This window comes from Dermacentor silvarum, chromosome 6, assembly GCF_013339745.2.
Source record: "Dermacentor silvarum isolate Dsil-2018 chromosome 6, BIME_Dsil_1.4, whole genome shotgun sequence".
NCBI classification, from domain to species: Eukaryota; Metazoa; Arthropoda; class Arachnida; order Ixodida; family Ixodidae; genus Dermacentor; species Dermacentor silvarum.
In genome coordinates, this window is record NC_051159.1 from 176,857,309 (window position 1) to 176,880,675 (window position 23,367).

Consider the following 23,367-nt stretch of genomic DNA (forward strand, 5'->3'; position numbering starts at 1 on the left):
AAAATCTTTATGTTCGCCCATCTTTGGTTATCATAGAATGAAGCAAGACTGCGCCATTAGGTCACGTCAGTGTAGCTCGGTCTGACTTGAGCGACTTATTTTTCGGATAAGTCGATCTTGTCCCGGTCCGGCTGACCTTATAGGTGTACCCCTCCGAGCGAGTGGAGGGCTGGCATACGCACAGAATGCGGAACGTGGCTGCTGTATGGAAACATCACACACGCGTATACCGCTCACTCTGCAAGCATATTTTCTGAAACATAGCAGTAGGACACGTGACAAAGGAATTTAACGACCTATACCAACATAGTTCCATAATTCGACGCGTTGTCAAGTTTAATATACCCTGTCTGTGTCAAAATACATTGAAGGAGGTCAACTACAGCGGTTCGACATAGTGGAGATCAATCCGCTTCGACGATTTTACTAGTAATTAAAATTCCAAACAGGATGTAATGATGAGCTGATTGATTGGTTTGCCTCTAAGTATGGTTTATACCCACTATGCAGGATTCGATTATTTTTGACGAGATGAAAATAAAAAAGCACGATAACAAATACCTAAGAATTTAGCAAGAAAATCGTACTGAATCGAATAAGTTTTCTCAACGGCTGCGCAGTCATCCCTCAGGCAATGTCCTTGACAATGTCCGTGACAATTTTGTCATTGGGAGCCTCTGATAAGGGAGGACAATATCCGATTCAAAATCTGCGCTTTCCCAGAAGAGTTTCGAACAGAGCTGGACTGCTCTTGGCGCGGGCCCTTCGGCGTGTGCAGGCGATTATTCAAACGTTTCGAATATTCGCACACCCCTAGTTGTGTGCATCGTTGTTCTTGAGAAGATAGCGCTGTCTGCTGTGCGAGGCTACTGGCGTCGTGGTAAGCGAGTTCAGAGGATAGGACGAATCACTCGTCTGCTGTTTGCTTCATTTGTGTTTTTTCAGCAATTAGATGCGTGATGGGCACTTTGTAGCACATTTCCCGTCATGAAATTGTATTTGATTAGGCATTCATGAAAATAATAAAAACAAAAAATCGGGGTAGCTTGCATTGAGCGCGAGTCAGAAATTCGAAAGATGGCGGCCAAGTCCGACGCGCTCGCCATGTCGCAGTCTTCAAGGCTCGTCGAGACATCGGAAATGCTCATCGAATAGGTGCGTAACCACCCCATCGTTTTCGACAAGCACCACGTGAAGCAGAACGTGACCTGACAAAGTGGCGTGACCCAGCTTCTCGCGGTCTTGCAGGACGAACCCCCCGCCACCGCTGGCGTCGTTGTTTTGGCGACTGCTTCTACGCGTCGTGCATCGCCAGCAAGGTGTATGCCAGCAGGCTTAGCATCATCGTCGTTGCAAGAAGGGGTGAAGAGCCGCAAAATAAAAACATGCCAACTCGACACGAGAGGAGATAAGTGCGTAGTTTCTATAGGGTGTATAGAAAGGCGGAGTGGGTCCAGCGAACGCCTTGGCAAGCGCCCATAGGCTGAGGCGAGCGCGGGCTGAGTAGCTGTCGTCTGCTCGACGCACCGTCTTTGTTGCTTCGTTCGCTTCGTTTCTGTCACGCTTTTTTAAAATAAAAAAAATTCGACGGTAGCTTGCATTAGTGGCGCAAGGCTAAAGACACAGCGGAGCTGAGCGGTTCCTAGCTGGTCCTGGCTATACGAAGTGATGCTAAGTTATACGAAGTGTATAACCATTTCCTCGTGGTTCGTGGCATCGGCGAACGCCTCGCGAAGCACTTGCAGCCCGAGCACACGTAGGAGAAGTGAGGAAAACGCTATGCACAGTGTACGCGCGGGCGGCGCGCAGCAGACGACACGCCTGTATGACGTCACGGCGCATGCGCAGTAGAGCTCAGCTGGTGGGAGCTCGGTAGAGCCGCCGCCAGAGGCGCCTGCTGCAGTCACGGAAAGCGCGGATGGCGTCGACGGCACCTCTGCGGGTTGCCTCGTTGGTGCTCATACAATTTGTTTCTCTCTCTCTCTCATTTTCTCTCTCCCGAGCATAGCGCGCGACGCACCGCGAGGTGGTTGCTAGGCAACGCAGTGGCAGGCGGCACACATTACGGCCGGCTTAAACAGCGGAGCTGCCACGGTGACAAGATTTCATCGCGCAAGTCCATGCACACAAACACTTGAACAAACGGGATCTCAACACATCAAGTTGCTTTTATAAACGCACATGGATTTTGCATTCGCAAAATAAGTAACAAATAGGTCGATTATAAAGAAATTTTGAAGCTAACTTTCAAACCATGACTACGCAATCAAGTTCAAACGCGTCACACACGGTGCCACGTCTGTAAAGAACGCTCCACACACACACATACTTTGTAATCCGAACTCGAACAATCAATATGTGAGCACGTCCGAAATATTATGTTAATGAAACACTATTGACATATAGTTCAGTGCAGAATACCAGACTGGCTATTTTTTGCGATCTGAACGCGCACAACTCACAATTGCGCCTGCTGCCCAAGCAGCTGACCCTCTGGGACCCTCATAGTAGCTCTTCAGCGCATGTATCATAATCAACTAAAGCGCCAAAGACATTGGTGCTGCCGTCGCACATTATCGACGTCCCGCGCGATCATGTGACGTTGCATGTCGTTTTTGACGTGCGTGGTCATCAAGACGGAAACCTCCTGTCCGTGTGACCGGAACCAAGACGGTTAGACCATCTACTATTGCTTTATGACAACACTGACGTGTGGCTAGCGCAACAAGCGAGTGCACACAATACACTCAAAACGATACTCCGAAATGACAAAATAACGTATCACTCGTCGAGCATTGAAATATAGTCAAACAGTTCAAAATGCACTGCGATATAGTTGAAAGCGCAAACAAGAAATAATGAGCACAACGCAAAAAAAAATAATAAAAATGGCTCGGAAGTGAAGATAAGATGAAGAAATAGCGTTCTTAGATAAAGAGGAGGTGTGCCTATAGTGAAGGCGCTGCCTGTCAACACCAAGCAAGCTGAGCGGCGGTGACTGGCCGCCACGTTAGCGGCGAGCTCAATGGCTGCTGGCTTCGTGGCGTCCTGTTCACGCAGTATGCGACGACGCCGGCGCCCTAGTAGAGGATGTGGGGTCGTATCTGGCGGCACTGCTCGGCGCGTGTTGAGGCCGCCAGCGAGAAGCCGTCGAGCGCGATCTCGACCGTGTCGTTGCCTAGGCCGCGGAACTCGGGCCACTCGGCGCCTTCGCGCAACTGAGGCAGCGTCCTGCGAGGAGACACACAAGAAACGCTGAGTTCGCGTTGCGCGACACCATTATACGTACGATCGGACTAAGCCAAGCGCTACTTCGCTTACATCGAGATGAAGCGCAGGGATGTAAATAAGCGGAAATGGGGAACACACAGCCATGACACCACTTGTTCTACCGTTGTGCTTGTGTGTTATCTGTTGCCGCCTTCTCGACACGCCAAGGAATCTGTAATATTTCTGACGGCCTAATGTGCGCCGAATCTTTGTAGATAGGCGTTTCCACATTGAAGTCCATAACCGAACGCCAGAGACGGAAATCGAGTCCGTGACCTCTTGGTCACCGCCATGCTGCTGTAAATATGGCGTATGCGCGAAAGCACGTACACCTCAGTGCTATGGACGTACCCTTCCTTAGCGAACGTGGCCACGAGCTTTATGAGCCGGCGGCTGAGGTCCTGCTCCTGGGGCGTTCCCAGTCCGCGGCGGAGCGGCACCCCGAACACGAAGTCCAGGTCCTCGTACTGCGCCGGAAACGAATCGTTCCAGTCGCTGAAGCTCGGCTTGTGCACGAACACGTAGCTGTACACGCGGTTATTGCCCGAAGACAGGTGCTCTGCCAGGTACTGCACCGGGCACGAGGACAGCACGTCGCCTGCACACGCCGAAGGGCCCGCGCCAAGAGCAGTCCAGAACTGTTCGAAACTCTCCAGGGAAAGCGCAGATGACCATGTCTCCCGCACGTGCGCCTTGTTCCGAAAGTCCATGATGACAAGGTGAAATATCGCACGTTCCGCTCGATCCTCTCCATTCACTGCGCGCTTGACGCACGTAAGAAGCTACCAGCGCCCTTTTTCCGGCCGCTATACTTATTAGTGTATATAGCTAGGCAAAATACGTGTAAATTAATTAATGGCGCTATCGATCACCCGCTGGGGTTACCCAGGCGACGAACTTGAGCTGATGCGTGTGATAAAGCTTTCTATGATATTAACGCAAGTTATTTCAGCTGTTTTACTCGGGTATACTTCAAGTTCCAGTTACGGCGCTTCCAGTAGGACGAGCGTTAAGAGCTTTAGCTTCTCTAAGCGTGTGGCATTCTTTACAGAATACCAGGTTACCATGTCTGTAAGCGGCAGTAGCAACACTGGAAGCAACATCTTGTAACTCTTTGTCGACTTCATCTGGAAATGTCGACGCTCTACAATAGCAGTTGGGCAGAATATTGTAGATTACTAGAATAGAAGCTCCGGCTCTTCCCTGGTTGTTTACTTGTTTTTTTTTTCTTTTGTCGCGAACTCTAGGACTGTTTTATCTAAAGTTGCAATGTTTAGAATTGTCTTCGCGGCCATAAGGTGCTCATTGATGTGTCACGTTAAATGTATATGTATTTTTTTCCTCTCTTATCATGATCTGCGATGAATTCTGTTTGACGTTTTTACCAGTGCTTGTGTAAATCTTTTGATACCCGTCCTGCATGGGCCCTAGCTTGGGCCTGCAGTATTTTGTAAATAGATAAAAGATAAATAAATCAAATAAACCTGCGCCACAAGACAGCGCCACTAACACGGCGGCTCACGTGAACGTCTCCGGTAACCGGGTGACCCGCGGATGGTAAATAGAAAGCTTTACCTCTTCCGCAAATTTCTTACCAATCGCAGATTACCAACAGAGGACGATTGCGATTCCTGTAGGCATCCCCTTTCATACGGTGCGGCGAAAAACGTCACGCAGCCTGCTTGAGCTAATCAGGTTTTGGTACGTACATTGCAGTTTAGGAATTTCCGTTTCTCCACATAACCTTCCCTCTCGCTAAAACTTATATCTCTATGTTGTGTACTTACCTGTACCTGTAACAACCCCGGCTCTAACGGTCTTTTTCCTAATTGTTAATCATTCCATCCTCTCTAAATCCCAGTGCTTTTGGAGGAAGTACGTTCGCTGCATGCGGTTCTTCTGGGTGAATATATTGGCAGTATACATTACGATGTGCTGACACTGCTGAGTCGTCCCTGAACTTTTTCTGCAGCAGACACGTGCCTCGTCCTGTTGCAAATATTTTCTTTGGCATGTTATAATGCCTGAGCATCAGTGTGTCAAAGTGGAAAAAGTATATTCGTGCGTGCGTGCTCCGGACTAACGTCAGTTGCACTTCGCTCCTCGAAGAAGCAGGACGTGTGTCGCGTGAGCTCCTGAGCAACACTTCGCAATATACGGTGAATGCCGTTTAAATCATGGATCCGGAACCTCGGAGAGGTACGACGTGATGCAATCACATTTTTCTCGCATTTACCGCTAAATCACCACTGAATTTTTTGAGCTCAGGCAGCCAGCTCGGACCTCAACTATAGATGCACTTCCCTTTGTATAATCGTAGATGTTCTTCCCCGAATTATTTCTTGGTATGTTTGTAAATATCCATGGACTTGTTTGTTTCCTTCCCATGCATCGAGTTTACCCTCTCTAGTTATCTCTCTCAATTTTCTTTTGATGACTTCGTGTTGTCTATTTGTACTTCAGTTACCCTGTACTAGGTTGCCAACTTTCTTGACCTCTCCCTCTATTCCGTGTCCACGCTTTTCGCTACCGATGTTGTTGCCGTCGTACACCACCTCTGGTAACCCGTTATTTTGCAAACGGCAATATGTTTACACGACAAGCTAAAACTATCCAATGAACTGTGCGTGTTCGTGGTCCCGGGCTGCAAACCCACGGTCAGACTGCAGCAAGAAGCTTAGGATGCGTTCGTTTTACAAATTCAAGTGACACGAGATTCGTTTACCAAGCAGCTGCTTGAAAGTGCGGTTGTCCCATTGGTCGGCGTTGGTGTAAAGCGCGATGAGCCGTGCCACGTCCACCACGCCGTACGCGGCCAGCAATTCGCTAGGCTTGATGGGCTTCCGGAGGCTTCTGTAGACCTCGGCCAGCACGACGCCCTCACCGGAGACGGTTCCCAGCAGCACCTCCTTCGAGTGGATCGCGTCCGAAAGCAACTGGCTCGGATGCGCTGCAGCGGTGACACCGCCCGCTGTTAGTGTATACGTGTACGTGTAAAACAACTCGGAGATGAAACCCCTTGAAAACGTTTTCTTCCTCACCGAATAGTTTAGGAGCACCGCCTCAGCTCCTACTTCCCTCTTTTTTTCTTAAAGCTTCCCACAAGTAATCTGTACCATTGGGCGAAATGGCACTGTTGTATGCTTTTGCGCGGAGAGACGGCAGGAACGAATGCGAAACACGACGAAAGCGCTTTTGGCGTGTCCATGCATACAACCTGCATATTTCGGATTTCCGCGCTAATAATCCTCCTTAGAAGTCCTCACAACGTGAGTTATGAAATCACCACGGTGAATTTTGGCCGTGTGAGGACTTCGAGTGTGTGAGCTCGACATCACCTGCATTCTTGGGGGTGGGTGGCGGGAAAATGGTATTTTTAGATAGTGCCATTGAACGGGTACGTGTGGTATCTTCTAGTAACAATATCTTACTACAAACAGCTGCTTTTGCCAAACTTGGCGCCGATCCTCGGCTATTAAGGTGCGCATAAGTGATGTTTTAATCCTGCTTGTAAACCTGAGGCTGACATTTCACATCCTTAAGTCGGCGAGTGCAAATCACGCATGTTCCGGTGGAGTGAGTGAATGAATTGCGGGAAAGTAATAGAAACGTATACTTTCATGCTGAGTGAGTTGTGCATCGGATCCGTAATCCAGCATGTAAGCGTTTCATCCCATGCGAGTTTTACGACTACGCAACTAGTTGCATGCAGCATCGAGTGAACGGGTCGTCATGCGGTATAGCACTATGTCAGGTGGTCATTGTTGCCGCGTCGCTGCCTACATTTGAAGGTTTTCTGTGGAATGTCTTTTGAGAACCGAATGATAACACGTTAATGCGACATCGTCTTTTTATGGTATTGTAGCTCCGGATTGAAGGGGAAAGGCAATAAATTATTTACGAGCTTGCTTGCAGGTTGAGCCCGCATATACTATAGAATACAGTGGGAGGCATCAAGGCTCTTCGACAGATAAATCATTCCGGAGCAATCTCCTCGTCAAATTATACTGTACCTTTGTTCCCCTCAAATATCCAGGCCAGCAGAGTCAAATACGTCCATTAACCTCTTACACGCTCCTATGTGTCTCGCTTGGCTTTCCAAGGCAGGAGTTAATGAGCACACAACGGCTGTTCGCTCTAGTCCCTCGAAATACACATTCAGCTGACCCCGCTAACTCCTTCAGATACTTTCTGTAACACTCCAAGCAGGGATAGCTTTCCACATACGTTCGAGAGCCCGTTACGTACCTTAAACGTAAGCAACAGGTCGAGCGTTCATGGTACGATGATTAATCGGATCGGCGTCCTCAGTCTTAAAGCTGCCTATGCCGTCGTATGCCAATGTGCTCCTCAAATAGCCAAGCGTGACTTTCGAGACCACTTCGAGTTTGACCGGGGCTGCCGCGTTACAGTATAATGGTGCTCCAAATCTTGACAGGACCAGGGTGGACACTTCTCATGCTCTTTAATTTCAGAGCACTTTGAACGGAACAGGATTCCTGCCACAGGACCTGGCGAGAGCTCTTTCGGCTCGGAGAGCGGCTTCAAAGCCCTTGGCAATGAATTTCTATAGCCGCGCATGTTTACCAGGCAGGAACTCGGTGTCGAAGCTGGGCCCGAACACGAAGTCGATGTCCTTGTGCGCTTTGCGCTGTACGAACATCTCGGGCTCGACCTTTCGCAGGCATTCGAGTGCCAGCTGGGGCTTCTCTTCCTTCGTGTTGCACTTGAGGTTCACTTGGAGCGAGCGCACGTTGCTGATGCTGGCGTCGCCCGTGTTGTTCTTGAAGAGGCGCAGCGCAGAGCCGCTCTGCAGAATCAACCTGCGTTCGCAGAGAAATGTAAAAAAACTTGTTCTCTCTCGCTTCTTCAAGTGATGTAAAACGGAACGTAAAAGAAATCAAAATTTCTAATGCGACATTCATGCACTGTGTTTGCCCCTACCAGTCGTACTTTTCAATTTATACTGCATGATTTTGTGTTTTCCTGTGAAAAAATGTGACAAGGGTTTGTTTTTGCCAGAAATGCTGAAACAAACCTCAGTTTTCTGAAGGAACGCAGTGTTGTGATTTTATGAGCAGAAATTGTTTCGTATCATGTCATATACCATGCAGTTACGGGCATAGTTTACAACCAACAGAAATGCATTTGAATCGGAGAAAACCTAGAAAAGCAGTACAACTATTGAAAAAAAGCTTGAAACCTAGCTGTAATATATAGAGTGTATTTCTCGAAGCTCGATATATTACAAGTTTATTAAAAATTTGATGACGCCATTCTTGATTGACTAAATTATCTTCAATATTTAAGCCGGATACCTCAGTGCGCTTCCTTATATGTGAATTTTGCTTTGTGTGAAGTAGAAGCTCGACGCAAGCCGCAATAGTACCTTCTTCCTCCGATAGTTCTTTTTTGCTATTCTTACTTTTAGCTCTTTGAACATGGCTGGCCCCATGCTATGTTGATAACAGAAACTTGAAATTTTCATTTTTGACATATTCATCACAATAATGGCGTCAATCAACAGATAGTCTATAAATGTGCCATATTTTTTCCACCAAATCTGTTTTCTCACAGCAAACCAAATCTCTGCTCTCGTCCACAAAGCAACCGATAGCTGCATGCTTTATAATACGTACAGTAATGCTTGTCTCGGAGAACCATCGGAATATCTTCCTAGTTTAAAACATCACGGTGCACTCAAAAAAAAGAGCCCCTGCTATTGTTACTGCGATGCTTTCAAGGGTAAGAATCACGAAAATAACCTGCTTGCTAACCTGACGCGCTGCCGGCATACATATTTTGAGAGGAAAATAACTGAAATCTAATTTTCAAGGTTACCGCTGCTATTAATTTCTATTTCCTTGGTAGAGATGACACAGATCCCGGGTAAATATGTACTGATTTCCTTTGTGTTGGTTCTGTTTAGTTAGAGTTGGCTAGAGTAAGTTGTTCTGTGTGTAACATATGATACACAGTGTGGTAAGTGGTAATAACGGGCTTCAACAATGACCGACAATTATTACTATCATTCTCTTTTGAAACTTTCAGTTCATATTTGCTGCTTTTTTTGCCACTGTGGGATTCACAAAGTTGGCCGTGTGCTTCACGATTAAAGTTAAATGTGAAGGAGCTCAACGATTCATTAGCCTACTAATAAAAAGAAACAGTACGAAGACAGGACACAGAGTGGACGAAAGACACAACGAGGCGCATTATAAGGTTATAAACGGCGGTACCAATATCGCCTCTAGTCGCCGCCTTGTGAACCTCGAATGCAAAGAGCGTTGACTGTGCATAGCTTTCATGTTTGGGTAATCAGGCTAAAGCAGGCAAGATACTCGATATTAGTCATAAGTGTTATAGAAACTTTGCTGGTTGAATTTAGAAAGAATGCTAATCCAGAAGCATACTTTCATTGTGGAAAAAGAAGCTTATGGCGGTAATACCATACATTCAAAAAATAGCACTTAACTAAAAAGGATCACCACGACAGCGGGAGTGCAGTTGGTTTTCACCGCACCACACATGTTGCGGGCTCACTGCATAAATTTATACAGTGACGGGCGCAATAATGTAAAATGCGAGACGAAACACGCAAATAACGGTCTCCCGCTGCCATCCTATGGCACGAATGGGTAGATGCATAAATAAGAACCTGATTAATCAATTGTATTCGTTCATGGAGGTGCATGCTGATCACTTATAGCTAACTACTGCAAGGATTGCTCGTATCAAAGTATGAGTGGTGCCGTTTCTAAAAATATATATATATAGGGTGCAAAAAGAACGTGAGGTATGAAAAGCAGAAAAGCATTATATATATATATATATATATATATATATATATATATATATATATATATATATAGTTCGAAAAATAGAAGCACGTAGGAAAAATATAACAGTAAAGTCCTATTATGTTTTTCCTACGTGCTTCTATTTTTTGAACTACTTCTGTGCCGACTCCTGTGATTGCTTGCTTCACTGATGATGGCGACATGACTGTGTTTGGCTGCTTCCTTTCGCGGCTATTGAGTGGGCGCTTTGATGTGGGTAAAAGAAGCGGGCAAGCGAGCACGGCGGTTCGTTCAGTTTGTCTCCCGTCTATATAATATATATATATATATATATATATATATATATATATATATATATATATATATATATATATATATATATATATATATATATATGTAGACGGGAGACAAACTGAACGAACCGCCGTGCTCGCTTGCCCGCTTCTATTACCCACATCAAAGCGCCCACTCAATAGCCGCGAAAGGAAGCAGCCAAACACAGTCATGTCGCCGTCGACGACAAGGCGAAAGATACAACCCTCTTGTGCAGCTTCAGCGGTGCCACGCTTACTTAATCATGCATTGGCCCTGTTCAATATCGTATGTATATTATCGTCAACAGCGGCATGACTATATAAACGTATGTGTTGCTGCTTCCTTTCCTATTGAGTGGGCGCTTTGATGTGTTTGAAAGACGCGGGCAAGCCAGCACAGCGGTTCGTTCAGTTTGTCTCCCGTCTTCATGCCTCCTTTTTCCTTCCTTTCCCATGTGCCAAACAGCCCACGTAAACGCAATCCTGCTTTCATGAACCATCCACCGGAAAAACGCGCGCGAAGGCTTCAGACGATCCTGACAGTTTCTGGAACATAACTTTTTTTTTCTCCCGAAAAGTACATTTTGCCACACGTCTGCAGAAGACATCCTGCACCGCGGCGTCCAAATCGACGCCCGATGGGTCTGAAATATGGCTGCTAGAAACTGCTGGGGCTTGATGACACTTTTTCTTTGACTAATAGTGCAATACCACACGCGTCAGCGAATTCACCGCTAATGTCCTTCTTTCCTTTTCCCTCTTCTCTCTCCCTGTGTTCCTTGTGTTCCCCTTTCCCATACCACCGGTGTAGGGTAACCATGCCGGACGTCATTCTGCATGGTTAACCTTCCTACCTTACTGCCTTTCTCTTTCTTCCTCCTGCCTTGGTACTTGCTGGGCGTGGTTGTTGGTACGATGGGTCGGACGCTGGATCGCACGTTGAATCGTGTTCTATGTGGCTTCCACATTAAAGTATGGCCAAACTAGCCGAAAACCGCATGCAGCGCGCCTCTTTCGCGCCAAAACTGACGTAATTTTTTTTTTTCCTGCTGCTGAGAGAATAGATCGCTTTCAGTGATTCGGCCTTCGGGCGAAACTTTTCCCGCTATGTAGTAGTATCGATCTATTTTGCGGCCAGCGCGCCTGAGGTGCGTTGTACCTGGGTACCCCCTTGACCCAGTGGGGTTCGGGCGAGAGCAACTGGTAGCCGACGGACACGGCGCCGGCCTCGTAGCCGTGTAGCACCAGACGCTCCGGGTCGCCGCCAAAGTATCGCACGTTATCGCGCGTCCACTCGAGGGCCAGGCGCTGATCGTATAGCGCCAGGTTGCCGGGAGAAGACTCGCTGTTCGCATTCGCCCTGAGGAAGCCCAGTGGGCCGAGCCTGAAGTTGGGCACCACGACCACGAGATTGCCCAGCGCAGACAGCAGCTCTCCACGCAACAACTCTTGACTGTTGCCGCCGTAGTAGAACTGGAAGCTGTGCAGGAACACCAGCACTGGAAGGCCCTGCAGAGATGCAGACTCGATACATTGGGGCCGAGCTGCTGTGCTCATGAAGTAGCGGCGTTTGTTGATTGCTCGAGAGAGTTGCTGTTGAACCGACTTAACACGGTTGGATTTACTTTTCTTCGAACGGCGTTATGGAGGTGCACAAGAACGGATCACGTAAACACAACTACATATCATGCCAACTGTTTGAATCGTAGGTTTCGTGCGCATGCTCAACCCTGTCACGTGAAATTGGCTCGAGACAACGGCAGAACGGGAAGAATCAGTTGATATCATCCTGACGCGTTGTCCTCCTCGTTTCCAGGCACCTCATTCTAGCCAGTCAGCCATAGTAGTGGCCGATCCAGTTCGAGTTGAGCACTGTAACCATGTACCGTAATTTAATGCCCTAATTCCGAAGCAACGCAGTGGCCATGAGAGACGCCGTAATTTATGGCTTCAAATTAACTTTGGGCACGCGGGGTTCGTTAGCGCGCCCGCAAAGCACGGTATAATGCGGTAACGTGCGTAGGGCGACCTTTGCGTTGATGCTGGGCGTCCACAGGTTGAGCCGCAGGCAGTCCTCCGAGCCGCTGTTGGCCGCGTCGTACACGGAGAAGTTGCGGATGCGCAGCGGCGGCTGCAGGCAGGGGGCGCTGCCCGCCGTGGTCTGCTGGGCCCACTGGCCGGGGCGCACGGGCCTCCGGAACCGGAGCTCTCCGCCCGTTGCGTTGCCGAACGGGATGCCGAGAAAGCTGTCGCACTCGAGCCCACCTTCGACACGCTCGTGTGAGCCGCGGTACGTGCCTGCATGCGGACATTCAACGAGCCCGCGGGAGTGTCACTCACTGCCGGCAAAGTGAAGAAGTTTACAGTCGCTTTAACATATGCTAAAGGGGATGAAGGCGAAAGCCAACGCGCTAACGAGGCATTCATTCAATTACTTGACATTCTCATTCGAATGCGTTATTTCCTATAACCCATTTTCTCCCAACAAAGGTCGTGGGTTCGAGTGCCTAAATAATTAAGGTGTCGGGAACCGAGGGGTCGCACCAGAGCGCCAGAGCAAGAGAAGCAGCTCAGCAGGTTTTCAGAACGGACTAGCGCGTGCCGTGCTTGCACCGTTAGCACGCGCCGCCCAACTTTATTGTCATTGGCAGCCGGCCCCAAAGCGCCGGCCAGGAGCGACGCTCCGCTACGAAGGCGGAACGCGGTTGGCGTTTGCCTCTTGCGTGGTGTGGTGCATCGGCTCCGTCATTTACTGACGAAAGCCACGGTCAATTTCGTGCAACCCCATCAATTTTGCTTCCATCGGACTCCTAAAGCTGCCCGGCACCCGAGGACACCAATCTCATCCAGGTGGGCCCATTTTTGGCAAACTTAGAGCGATTTTCCGTTCCGACCTCGCGTTGCCGACGCTGAGCCTAACGGCTACGTCGGCGCGCGGGTGAGAACGGACCGGTCTTGCAAGATGACGGATCTCTCTGCTCAACGCGGTTACGATCCCGACGCCATGGCGTGGGCGACGATCCCGGTCCTCGAGGGACAGCAATCTGCGGCTGCGGACCCCATCCGCAACGAAGAACTCTTTCGCATGGTTGAGCGCCGCTCCCAGCGCAAAGCTATGAAAATGGCTCCATCGGCCCCGCCCGCCGGCAAGGCGCCTTCAACTCAGACAGGATCCGCCACGCGTGCGGCACAAGGATCCGGCGCGAAGCGCAGCAAGCCTACAACGACGTGGAAGCCTAAGCCTCTGCCTCGACCACACCCAGAAGACTTTGTCGTCATCATCAAGCCTCGTGAGCCAGTGGCGCTACGAGACGTCTTTCAACGTGGCGCGCTCGGCGCCGCCTTCGTCACTCTCGTCGGAGTACAAAAGGCGGCGACGCTCAACCTGCTTCTCTCGCCGGAGCAGAACCTCATCATCGCTAGCACGCGGGAGGCCCAAACGGCGGACCAGCTGCTCGGCGACTTCGAGCTACAAACTGACAAAGGCAAGATGGCCGCCCACGGCCACCTGAAGCAACATGGCGAGGACGTCTGCTACGGCGTGGTCACGGTCGCCAACCACGAGACGACCGACACCCTACGCCAGGCTCTGCAGTGGCGCGCAGGCGAACTCTTGGATATACGAAAATTCGGCACATCGAACAAGGCACGACTCACCTTTGCTGGCAGAGTCAAGCCTCGCTACATTCATTACAACTCGGAAATCACCTTCGTTCAACCCTATTACCGGACCATTCCGGCCTGCGGACTGTGTGGCACCGTTGGACACCGGGCTGATTCCTGTCCCAACCCAGCCAATGCAAAGTGCGGCCTGTGTGGACAGCAGGCGGAGCTAGTGGAGGGGGTGCGGACCCCTCACGAGTGCAACCCAAAGTGCGCGGTCTGTGGAGGAAGCCATGCCACCAACTCGCGCGAATGTACAGCCAAGTACATACAACCCAAGATGACCACCCCTCAGCAGAGCGGCCTCCCCAAGTCGGGGAAGAAGACTCGTCATCATGCGGCGTTCTCGCACGGCGGATCACGCTACGTCGACGTCACAACGCAGCAGGCGCCACCACGTGGAGGTGACGTCAAGGGCCAAGCGGCGCAGCAGCAGCCACCACACGACGGCAAGGGGAACCGCGGCCAGCAGCAACAGCGAAAGGATGCGGGAGCCGGTGCCTGGGCGAACGCAGTGAAATATGGCAAACAGGTGAGCGGTCCCGGTGGGGCAGCCTCCCCTTTCCAATCCCCCCCTCCCTCTCCTACTCTAATTGCCGAGGAGATCCGTAAGCACACGGAGCCTCTCCGCGCTAAAATTGCGAGCCTTGAGGCTCAACTCTCTAACCCACCGTCTGCTCCTACCTCCCCCTCCGCCTCCAATGCGGAGTCCATGGATAGTGAGAGTACGCTGCCGAAGCCGTCGGGCCATGATTCTTTTGAGACTATGGAGGCGCGCCTCAGCGCAAAAATGGAGCTCCTGATCGGCACCGCGATGGCCCAGATGCTCGCGAAAATTGATGAGCTGATCACAAGTAAAGTTAATCAAGCTGTCGCTGCGCAACTCCGCACGCTGCGCAAAGCGGGTCCCCTTAGGGACGTATCCGGCCGCCCCTCCAAATTTTCGCGTCGCATTGTAGACATTGACGATGACGAAGACTGCACCCTGGCAGGCCTAGATGCCAAAACTCTGGTCCTGCCGACTGGCTCTGGGGCAGCTCCACTCACTCTTAACGCCCAACCTAACCATGGCGGGAACCCCTAAAGTTAGGCGTTCTGCCCCCTCCAAATCGGCGTCACCCATCATCATAACCCAGTGGAACTGTCGGGGCCTCCGCTCTCGCACCAAGAGAGCGGACCTCCGACTTTTCCTCTCAACCTTCGAGCATCTGCCCGCGGTGGTTGCCCTCCAAGAGCCAGGGAAGGGCGCCACCCTTACGAACTATTCGACGTTCCAGGAGGACCCCTCGTCTTGTCTCTGCGTTCATCGAAATTACACAGCTAACAAGGTCGATCTTGACCTCCAAACCGACTATTCCTACGTAATGGTGACTCTCCTCCCGCTCCGCAAACAGGACCCATCCATTCACATCCTCAATGTATACTGCTCTCCAAAACTCCAAAACGTCTCATTCGCGGACCTCTTCAGTCGTGCGCTGAGAGTTGCGGGCCGGGACCCCCTCCTGATTGTGGGCGACTTCAACGCCCCCAGTCGGGTCTGGGGGTACCGCCGTGAAGAGAAGCGTGGCCGCAAGTTGGCGGAGCTTACGTCCACGCTGGGCCTCACTCTTCACACTGACCCTGTCCACCCAACTCGGATTGGCAACTCCGTGACCAATCCACGGCTTTGCTGGTAACACAACTCAGCTAGCACACAAGCTCAGGGACCAATACCTGTGCACTACCCAGGATACCCGAGGGACGGCATACTCATATGCAGGCTCTGAGAATGCCGAGCTGGATCAACCTTTCCAGCTTTATGACCTGAAGGCAGCCCTGGCCAAAATGAAACGTGGCACTGCACCCGGACGGGACAAAATTACAGTCAAGCTCCTGGCAAACCTACCAGACTCGACTTACAATTCACTGTTGGCATACTTCAATTCTATCTGGCTGGGAGAAGTGCCCATCCCTATCGATTGGAAGACAGCACTTGTCACCTTTATTCCTAAACCTGGCAAAGCCGTAAATCCGGACAACCTCCGCCCCATCTCTCTCACCTCTTGTGTGGGCAAGTTAATGGAGACGATGGTGCGGGACCGGTTGTCTACTTTCATGGAAGACCATAACACATTTGCGGACACCATGTTCGGGTTTCGCCCCCACAGATCCGCACAGGATGTCCTCATCCAACTTAATCGGGAAGTCCTAGACCCCATCGAATGCCCCCATAATGACAAGGTGGTTCTGGCCTTGGACCTTAAGGGAGCATTCGACAACGTCACTCATGAAATCATCCTAATTCATCTCTCTCAAACCAACTGCGGGCGTAACGCTTTTCAGTACGTCTTACAATTTCTAACACAGAGACACGCATACTTGCACATACAGGACACCGAACATGGCCCATACATTCTAGGGTCCAGAGGTACACCACAGGGCGCTGTCCTCTCCCCCCTATTGTTCAATCTGGCCATGAAGAACTTGCCTGCCCAGCTGGAGGCTGTCCCGGGGGTGCAACACGCACTCTACGCGGACGACATCACCATCTGGGCCACGCAAGGCTCTTTGGGAGACATGCAGGCCAACCTGCAGCAAGCGGCGACCATAGTGGACCGATATGCTCACGCTTGTGGCCTCCAATGTTCCCCCCAAAAGTCTGAATTCGTGCATCTCCGCCCCTCGCCCAAATGCACGTCCAAAATTGCTCTCTCTCTAGAGTATGGTCGAATCCCTGAACAACACGAAATTAGAGTCCTCGGACTTTTCATCAACCAACACCGCCGGTCCGACACAACACTAGGGAAGCTGCGGAAGGTGGGGGACCAGGTGGGCCGCATGGTCCGCCGGGTTTCCAACAAGCGCGGGGGTCTCAGATGCAAAGATGCCTTGCGGCTGGCTAATGCATTTGTGACTAGTCGAATCTTGTATTCGACTCCATACCTCCATCTCCGCAAGCATGAGGAGGACGCCCTTGAGGTCATCCTCCGAAAGATGATTAAGCGGGCCCTTGATCTCCCGGTCAGCACCTCTAACCAGCGCCTTCTGGGCCTGGGGATGGTGAATACGTATCGGGAGCTCAAGGAAGCTCATCTTACCAACCAAATCACACGTTATTCTCAGACACTGTCGGGTCGCCGCCTCCTTGCCCGACTACACCTCCAACCTCTCAGACAGATGGAAGAGCGCGTACGTACGCCACAAGAATGGCGCTATGCCCTGCACGTGCGCCCTCTTCCCCGGAACATGGCATGCACACACCATGATGGCAGACGCCTGGCTCGGGCGGAGGCCCTGGCGCGCCATTATGATTCCAAACCCGGCGTTTTCTACGTGGATGCCACCGGCCCACACCATGGGGGATGGTTTACGGCCGCGGTGGTCCACGAAGGCAAAACAGTTAACGGCCTTAGCTTTCGCGCTAGAGACATAACATATGCGGAGGAAGTCGCCATCGCGTTGGCTGCATCCGATTCTCGCTCTCAAACCATCATTACCGACTCGCGAGGGGCCTGTCGGAACTACGAACAGGGTCAGATAAAATTCCTGGCCTATCGCGTCCTTCAATCTAGCTGCCGAACCGGGGACCCCGACCCCCGATACGTCGTTTGGGCTCCTGCTCACATGGGATTAGAGGGAAATGAGGCAGCGGATGCTGCCGCCCGCGCGCTTTCTCACCGGGCTCCTTATTTCTCTGACCCCGCCGATCAGGACTCCACCCCAAAGCCAATCTACTCGTATACAGAAATTACAGCTTATTATCAATCCGGCCACGAACTCTACCCCCGCCCGTGTAGAGGCCTCAAAAAGGAGGAGGAGCGTCTCCTGCTCCGTCTCTTCACGAACACTATGCTGTGCCCGGCGGCTCTTAAACATTTCGATCCGGCCTTTACTGGAGCCTGCCCGCACTGTGCGGAGAAGTCTTCGGACCTCTACCACATGGTGTGGGCTTGCCCATCCAACCCTGCCTTTTCCCCCTTACCCAACCCTACCCGGGAGGACTGGGAGGCTGCCCTGCTTGGTTGCTCAGACCTACGGGCCCAAAAGGCCCTGGTTAAGCGCGCCCAGGCGGCGGCTACTGCCACTGGGGTCCCGTACTAGGGACTCCACCTAGTGTTTGTAAGGGGCGGCCTCTTCAGGGTCGTCCCGAGCATACCTCCTCGTACGTTTTGTCGTACAAATAAACGTTTTTCACCACCACCACCACCGGCCAGGAGCGCCGACCTAAGCGTCCCCGCTTCGCAGCGGCGGTGGGCGCTACAAAGGTAGAGTTAAGGCGCTCGAATGGTGGCACCATGGTGGTACCTTGGTACATGCTAGCACCATGGTGGCGCCATGTGGCATGGTGGTTAAATGAATCATTCGAATACGTTGTTACTTCCTATTACTTGTTTTCTCCCGCCAAAGGTGGTTCGATTCCCACCAAAGGTCGAGCGTTCGAGTCTAGTGCTTTAATGAACGCTGTCTCAATTAATACCAAAGGTCGTGAGTGCGACTCCCACCAAAGGTCGCGGGTTCGAATGCCTTAATTAACTCTATATTAATTAACTGTACATTAGTTAACTTTGCCTTAGTTAACACCAAAGGTCTTGGGTTCGAGTGCCTTAATTAACTCTCGTATTAACCGCGCCTTACTTAACTTTACCTTAACACTAAAAATTGGGGGTTGGACTCCCACCGAAGGTCTTAGGTTCGACCATCAATGGGGGAACCATCAATTTTGGCGCAATTGAATTTTCCGGATGGTCAAATTTCCTAACCATGAGCCATCTAAGGCTACCGCTTTAATAAATTGTTTCCGTTTTCTTAGCAGTCGCGGAAATGTACCACAGTGCGTGGTGAAAAATATTTACAGTTACTTGATTCAAATATACTTTATCTCAGACAGAAGTTCGCTGACCATTGAAATGCTGGTCAAAATGCATCGATTGATCATTTGGCGTCCCGGCACTATTGGTTTGAGACTGCGCGTGCTTGGCGCATCTCCGAGCCCCTGTTGGGACAAGCTTTTCTGCGATCATTTCCTTTACTGGACTTCGATTGTCGATAACAAGGCCAATAGAAATATCGGCCAACGCCCCCCGCCCCCCCCCCCCCCCCCCAAAAAAAAAGAAAAAAAAAAGAAGACAGAAAAACATTGCACAAAGATTCTATGCAAAATGTTGAATATTCTCCGCGCCGACGACTGTCCTTGGATCGTTTCCGCTACAGTTATGTGATCAACGAGTCTCTGGACCGCTGGACGGCAGTGTTCTCGGTGGGTCTACACGCCGGTCTCATTCACGCAACCCACGCGCACCAACTCAAAGCTCGAATGACGGCAATCCTCCGAAATATTCGTATACTGGCGGACAACTTTCTGTAGCAATGAAGGGAAGCTACGAGGCGCAACTACTGCACATGTGTTACGGCGCCAAGTAGTCCGGCAGCACTTGGCAGCGCTTTTGGTTTCTCGGAACAGACGCCGTATCGACAGAACTTGCCATTCGGTCCAGAACAAATTCTTCAAATGTGAAGCTTGCTTGTCGAAGACATCAAATTTTTTTTCTTAGTCTGAGCTAATTCTCTTATAAAGAGAACATCTTGATTATGTTACTGGCTAAAAATCTATGAAGCACTTCTCAGCGGAACGGCATCCCTTTCGGCATACTGAACTCACTTTTTTAAAGTTCAGAGGCCGCAGATATGAAAGGGCTGAGCACTGGATTAGTGTTAAAGGGAAACTACTAATTGCGCTGTTACATTTTGTCGTATAGCTAGGCTGGCCTGCGGGGTCAAGTATTCATGTACCGGCTGCTTCCTTTCTTCTCTTCGCCCCAGTAAGGCCTCGGGCCATCTTGTGCGAGTAATTAAATATGCATCCATCCATCCGTCTTTACTTCGAGGTATGCAGAGAAATATGCGAATTCGCGAAACGCGCTGCACTGTGGCGGAAAGAGTATACCCCATGCGGCGTCCACTTGTACAGTTATCTGCGTCTTGGCCAGCACGGCGAACAGCACCAGCGCCACGATGGGCAGCGTGATGACGAGCACCACGGCGCACAGCAGGGGCTTGCCGCGGCGCTGGCCTGTCTCGTCGTTTGTGGCGTTGACCACGTGGCGTTCGAGCACCTTTTCCAGCATAGTCTCTTCCTCTTCTCCCCGGTAGAGTCCGCCAGCCGGAGCCATTGACGCCTGAACGCGCGCAGCGACATCGTCGATCGCTCGTGCTCTTATAACTCGTCGTAAGACGATCAGATACCGCGGGCGTACCACGGTATAGCGGCGATTCTTACCCTGGACTGCCGCCGAGACTGGTTAATTCTGGTCAGATTGTTCGGTGACATTTGCGCCTCCGAGGGTGCCGAGACCGGGGACACTGGAGGAAACGGGCTACCCTGTAACCCAGAGCAGCATATAGTTGAGCAGGAGAACCGGATCTTAAATCATTTATTCATTCGTTCATGCGAGCAGAGGGATCTATTGTGAGGAATAAAGACTCTATTCACTGATGCAATATGCGGTTACTTTTAGGTTAACCTGTTTTCTTTTACGTTTTGCTGCTGCTGCTGCTGCTGCTGCTGCTGCTGCTGCTGCTGCTGCTGCTGCTGCTGCTGCTGCTGCTGCTGCTGCTGCTGCCGCTGCTGCCGCTGCCGCCGCTGCCGCCGCCGCCACCGCCGCCGCCGCCGCCGTTATTATGGTATATGGTATAAGTTCAATTCATATTCGTTTTCTTCGGGAATAAAGTGATCCTGAGAGGACGGATCTTTCCATTGCAAGCAGCCCTTTTGTAGATACCATCCCAAATCGACCCTGGCCTCCTGGCGCCCTGTCTACAGTACGGTAATAGCTTTGGCATGGCTCTGTTAGGACAAGAGGCTCCCTTATTTACTCTTCCTCTGAAAAAAGTCAGCAACAATCTTCTCAGTTTTAAGAACTTGTTAGGGCATCGCACATTAACCAACTACAGCCACTGTATCTGATCATATTCAACCAGCCAGCTGCCATATAACGTTGTATTATATCACTACCAATTTAACACTTGTACGGTGTTTTGTAATACTTTTTATTCCTATGCTTACGCCTCATCTCACCTGGAGTCTTTTTTTTTATGTTCCATTTCGCTTCCGATTCTTTTGGCCATCCGTCATTACGGATGTCATTAGGGCTTTGGGTACTAAAAAACTCCAGGACACAGCTCGGAGACTGCTTCGCAGTTGTTATCACTGAGATCGACTACTCAGTGCGGTGCATATGAAAAGAAAGAAGAGTGGAAAACAAAATTGAAGGTAAAAAAATACGGGTCCCATCATGGTAAACCACATCAGCGCCAACCAGAGGAAGCCAGTCAGTCATTCAATCCGTCAGTCATTGAATTTTTAATGACTGTCGAATGCTGTTTGATGTTTACGTGCGATATTTCCACTTGGGACTATATATGGCGACGTCGTAGTCGTTACCCTCTAACACACTGGCGTTTTCTGCATGCTGACCCTGTTCCTATCCCTTCCTCCCTCATTTTGCAAGCACCTCTATAAACGCGTACCAATATTCAGATAAACCAGCATTAAGCTAAGCACCTTCTATGCGATCCTCGGAATGTGCTGCAACCGACAGTCCGATCTATTACCCTGCGCTCATTAGCGGAACAAAACGCCGTTGTCATTGAGTCAGCACGGACATATATACTCGTAAAATAAGCGACTTTTCTGGGTAAACTAACATACGAAGTTTACCACCGTCCCCAAACAATATTCGTCATCTATCCTACCTTGCGGTTTTTCTACTGAAAACTCTGCGCTCTTTATGTTCCTGTCAAGGAACTCTTTATGTCCTGCGCTCTTTATGTTCATGTCACGCTGAAAACGCGCATGCTGTTTCTGACCTGGAAGTACCGGGCGAACAGCGTTAAAAAAAGGAAATGCGCTTATGACGATTATCGTTTGGGGACAAGATACGCATCAAAGCGTTGCAAACTTGTGTACTCCCGTTTTGGAAAAACGCACCGAAAATAGGACACGAGTGAGACCGCGAACCAAGCGCTTTATGCTTCCAAAAATCAAGTACATCTCGTTCAACTAAAGCCTTTAGTACTAGACTTCATTCGGTCCACGTATGATTTTTCGTTGCGCCAATCTTCCGACACCTTGGGCTGTCACGTTATGCCCTGTTGTTTGTCGCACCTCTGGATGGCAAGATACACGAGCAGGTGTTACGTACGTAGATCGTCTTGCGCGAGTTGAAATAGGGCGAATTCTCGCTGAAGCTCCCTGGGGACGGCAGCGATGGCTGCTGCGACGTCACCGCCCTGCTCACCTGTCGCCACAGCAGAGAACGAGGAAAAGATAATGAAAAGGTGTTGCGCACTTCGTCAGAGTGTGCTAGAAATATGCCGCTATAACTTCGTCCAAGGCCGAGCTTGGCGCCATCGACGTTATCGCTGCGTCATGACACAGAGCAAGTTTGCTAACTAAAGGTATGATGGTGGTGCTCATAAAAATATACTGTTGCGCGTGTTTCCTCAAACTCCTCTCATGTGCGGCATCTGACGCGATGACAGAAACGGCACGAGCGAGTGTGTCGTGACGTCATCACGCATTCACCCCAATCACTTCCTGGGAAAAACAAAAACAAAACAAAACTGGTTTGTAGAAACGAGCATGCGTTCCATAGTAGATTATTTAAGGTGATTTTCTTACTCTTGCGAGTATTCTTTTTTCGCTGATTGAAAACTTGGACCTTCATTTAACACAATAAAATGACAAGGGGAAAATGTCCTGTCAGCACGGCTTTAATATTTTTGTTTGTAATACTGATATTGTTGTTTTGTTTTTCTGTCATGGTGAAACAGCGTCAGCTAGAATGTTCTTTATTTAGCTCAACATTTTTCTGCAAAGGACATGCTGTATGTCATCGATGGCAGTCCCGTTCTTGAGCCTGAAACGAGTTAGAAATCTAACATCAAGCTCTTCATAAAACGATAATGCCGGCTGAACAGCAACAATGTCGCTTGCTTGATCACACCATGGCCTAAAAATCAACTTGCGATGGCAGTTGCTCACAGTCGCGTCGCGGAAACTCTCCAGAGAAATAACTTCCTCCCTCCTCGGTATACAATGCTCACGTCAATTTGCGAACCATCCTAAGGTATCTAAAGGATGTCTGGAAGTGCCGCGGCATCTCTTGAGAAGTACTTGGGGCCTTGTGAAGTACTTGAGAAGACCTAAGACATCAATGCGTGATCTCTTAGGTATATCTCATTGTGTACCGGCCAGTGCTTAAAGTCGAGGGGGGCCTGGTGGCGCTCCCTCCCACCCACCCCTTTATATTTTAAGCAGGGGCTCAGCTCCCCCTCGGCAG

At 50.2% G+C, this 23,367-nt stretch overlaps 1 protein-coding gene across 1 annotated transcript; it reads right to left on the reverse strand.

Moving 5' to 3' along the window:
* Positions 1–3,080: 3,080 nt before the first annotated feature.
* Positions 3,081–22,424, reverse strand: LOC119456445 (acetylcholinesterase-1). The gene is made up of 9 exons (XM_049669197.1): positions 22,228–22,424; positions 20,304–20,405; positions 19,971–20,202; positions 12,414–12,682; positions 11,544–11,893; positions 7,858–8,093; positions 5,996–6,220; positions 3,547–3,868; positions 3,081–3,231 (listed from the first exon to the last, which is right to left on the reverse strand). Exons 2-9 carry the CDS (start codon positions 20,352–20,354, stop codon positions 3,081–3,083), a joined length of 1,836 nt encoding a protein of 611 aa, XP_049525154.1. The 5' UTR covers positions 20,355–20,405; positions 22,228–22,424.
* Between the last annotated feature and the right edge of the window lie 943 nt (positions 22,425–23,367).